A 2,610-nucleotide genomic window follows, 5' to 3' on the forward strand; every position below is an offset into this window, starting at 1 on the left:
ATATTGTGTGGATGTTAGCTGCATTATGTCTTAATGGCTCTCCTTCAGGCTCCAGCATTGCTAATCTCGAAGACCTAGCGACTGAGTCTGAGTGGAATGAACCATCCCCATTTCTCTGCACCTCAAAGCCTATTCCCTTCTAAACCAACAGCTTTGCATTCAAAACCTGGTCTAGTATCAATGGCATGAGGATCTGGGAGTGTGACCAAGAGATTTGATGAAGGAACCCCAGCTTGAATCACACGGCCGCTTTCCTGTGGCAGGATGAGCCAAAATTTTCAGTTATGTTGGCCAGCCAAAACAGACCCTGCCACGATTGACGGTTCTAGCTATGAGCACATCAAGCAGTAAGTTGAGGATGTTCAATACTTCTGGTTTCTTGGGAATCCATGATTATGGAAGTTCAGAATGCTGAACCCCCTATGCCAATTCATGGACTTGTTCGATTGTTATCTTTTACTCACTACCAAACCCTACAAAAACCAGAGACTTCTGCACTTGTTTGTCTAGCCATCTGAAAGTACTAAAACCAGCATAGTCTCTGTGATCATCAGCTTCATTTTCAGGAAATCCTGGTGAAGTAAACCGGCTGTAGAAACAAGTTTCTGGTATAATCTTTGAAAGAGATGTGTTATAATAGATGCTCCTTCAAATTCATTGTAGCTTCTTACTGCTATAAAGTCCAGAGTTTCAGTCAACCTCATATTTGAGATTTTCACATCATCAAGTTCTAAACATTATATGCAGCCACTTCATTAACTGAAGTCAAACGCACCAAGGCAGTGTCATTGCAACCGTAAAACATTTTACTTTTCAATAAGAAATTACAGATTTGAACTCACACGTACTAGTAATTTGTACTTTTAGATTCTATGAGAAAGATTTGCTTTATTTGTGTCTCAGACATCATATGTTCGTTCTCAAGCCTTGAACATATTAATAGTCTACATTATAGATACAGGATTGCAAGTAGCATTCTGTTTGACGCCCATCTCAGAACATACTGCTGGTTTCATCAAATCCTCAAAACCTTCGCAAATAGTCTGCAGAACTGCTTCCCGCACCTGACTGTTTTGAGATTGTCCAGTCAAGATTAAGATAGACTGTGTAGCCATTTGATAGAGCCTTTTTGATGGAGTGGCCTAGTGATTTGGAGATCAAGAATGAGGGAATGGTGATTTTTACTCTATAATTCCCATAACTTGGCGTAGTGTTCATGGCGATCAAGGATTCGTCTACATTGTCTGTAATGAGTATAGCTGCTGCTCCACTTTTTTGAGCTCTCCAAGCTTTCAGTGCAAAGAAACAATCTGGAATATTACAAAATTAATTTGAGTAAACCAGCTTATATATGTGTGTGTGCGTATATATATATACTGGATCAAAAGTAGGTTCTTTTTCTATTTTTGTTGAAACATTGGATCAAACATAGTTATTAGAACAGACTTACCTTGAATCAAATGTAATCCTATATCTTGAACATATCATTATATGAAAAATAAAATAAACAGCATGGTAGCTCAACCATAAAATGATGTACTGAAAAAGTAATTCTATAAAAATTATATATATACCTCCTCGATCAACGAGGACGACGATCGGTGATCCTCCTCCTTTGTGCCAGGAATCGAAGGAGATACCGAAGTGATCAAAGGTGGAACAGGCCTTTCGATTAGCTTCTGGATAAACAACAGTGCCATCCAAGGTTCCTCCATGCTTATTACCACCTCCAAACTCTGCAACTAAACATTCATACTCTCCTTTTATTTCTTCTGGACCAGTCAGTGTCATCTTCTTCGCTATAAACTCATCTCCCAAGCAGCATCCACAAACCAAACCAGAAGCCACGTACACAACAAAATTCCTACTAATTTCTCCTTCATACTTAATTTGCAGTTATTTTTGAATTTCCATACAATACATAGATATATATATATATATGTATATATGTGAATGTATACATGTAAAACATAGGAATTCTCAGAATTAAAGAAAAATTTGTTGTTGGAGAGAAAAAAAAAAGTCAACTTTGAAATCGTCAATAGCTTTAACCGTTAGACAGTCGGTCTTAATACATACATAAATATGTGCATCGATCTAAAATAATTATTTTGGTTTAATACAATTAAATGAATATAATATATTTAATATATTTACTCATAAGATATTTAATAACACACAAAAATAAATTTTATAATTAATAATATTTTGATTATATACATAGTGTGTATTCGAATATATAATCAATAATATATAGAGTGTTTTGTTATTAGATAAAATAAAAATAATAAAGATAACTTTATTATAATATATTTGCATGGCTAACATGTATTTGAATTCATAATTTCTGAGAATATATTATAATTTAAAATAATTAATTTATATATTGTATATTATATTAAATTATAAAAATAAATTAACAAATATACAGTTTCGTATTTTATTATTATTAAAAACAAATAATTAATAAAATAAAATAAATAATATATAAATATGCTACTCACAATAAAAGAATATATAGCATATTAATGTCACCTGTAGTTCCTGTACGGAATAATTCCCCATAATGACTGCTCTATCAAACCAATAAAAAAAAAAATCCTCCTAATT

General features: G+C 33.3%; 1 protein-coding gene across 1 annotated transcript; it reads right to left on the bottom strand.

Moving 5' to 3' along the window:
• Positions 1–904: 904 nt before the first annotated feature.
• LOC148253261 (vacuolar-sorting receptor 1-like) lies at positions 905–1,934 on the bottom strand. The gene is made up of 2 exons (XM_088206394.1): positions 1,575–1,934; positions 905–1,310 (listed from the first exon to the last, which is right to left on the bottom strand). Exons 1-2 carry the CDS (start codon positions 1,789–1,791, stop codon positions 1,024–1,026), a joined length of 504 nt encoding a protein of 167 aa, XP_088062520.1. The 5' UTR covers positions 1,792–1,934; the 3' UTR covers positions 905–1,023.
• Between the last annotated feature and the right edge of the window lie 676 nt (positions 1,935–2,610).

This window comes from Carica papaya, chromosome 6 (assembly GCF_054855325.1).
Source record: "Carica papaya isolate Zhongbai chromosome 6, ASM5485532v1, whole genome shotgun sequence".
Classification (NCBI taxonomy): domain Eukaryota; kingdom Viridiplantae; phylum Streptophyta; class Magnoliopsida; order Brassicales; family Caricaceae; genus Carica; species Carica papaya.

What these genes read in the sequence shown, in the direction of transcription:
- LOC148253261 (XM_088206394.1), bottom strand. Translation starts at nt 1,791, where the DNA reads ATGACACTGACTGGTCCAGAAGAAATAAAAGGAGAGTATGAATGTTTA. An exon ending in CGTCCTCGTTGATCGAGGAG is followed by an intron (nt 1,311 to 1,574) that starts GTATATATATAA and finishes GTAATATTCCAG; the next exon opens with ATTGTTTCTTTGCACTGAAA.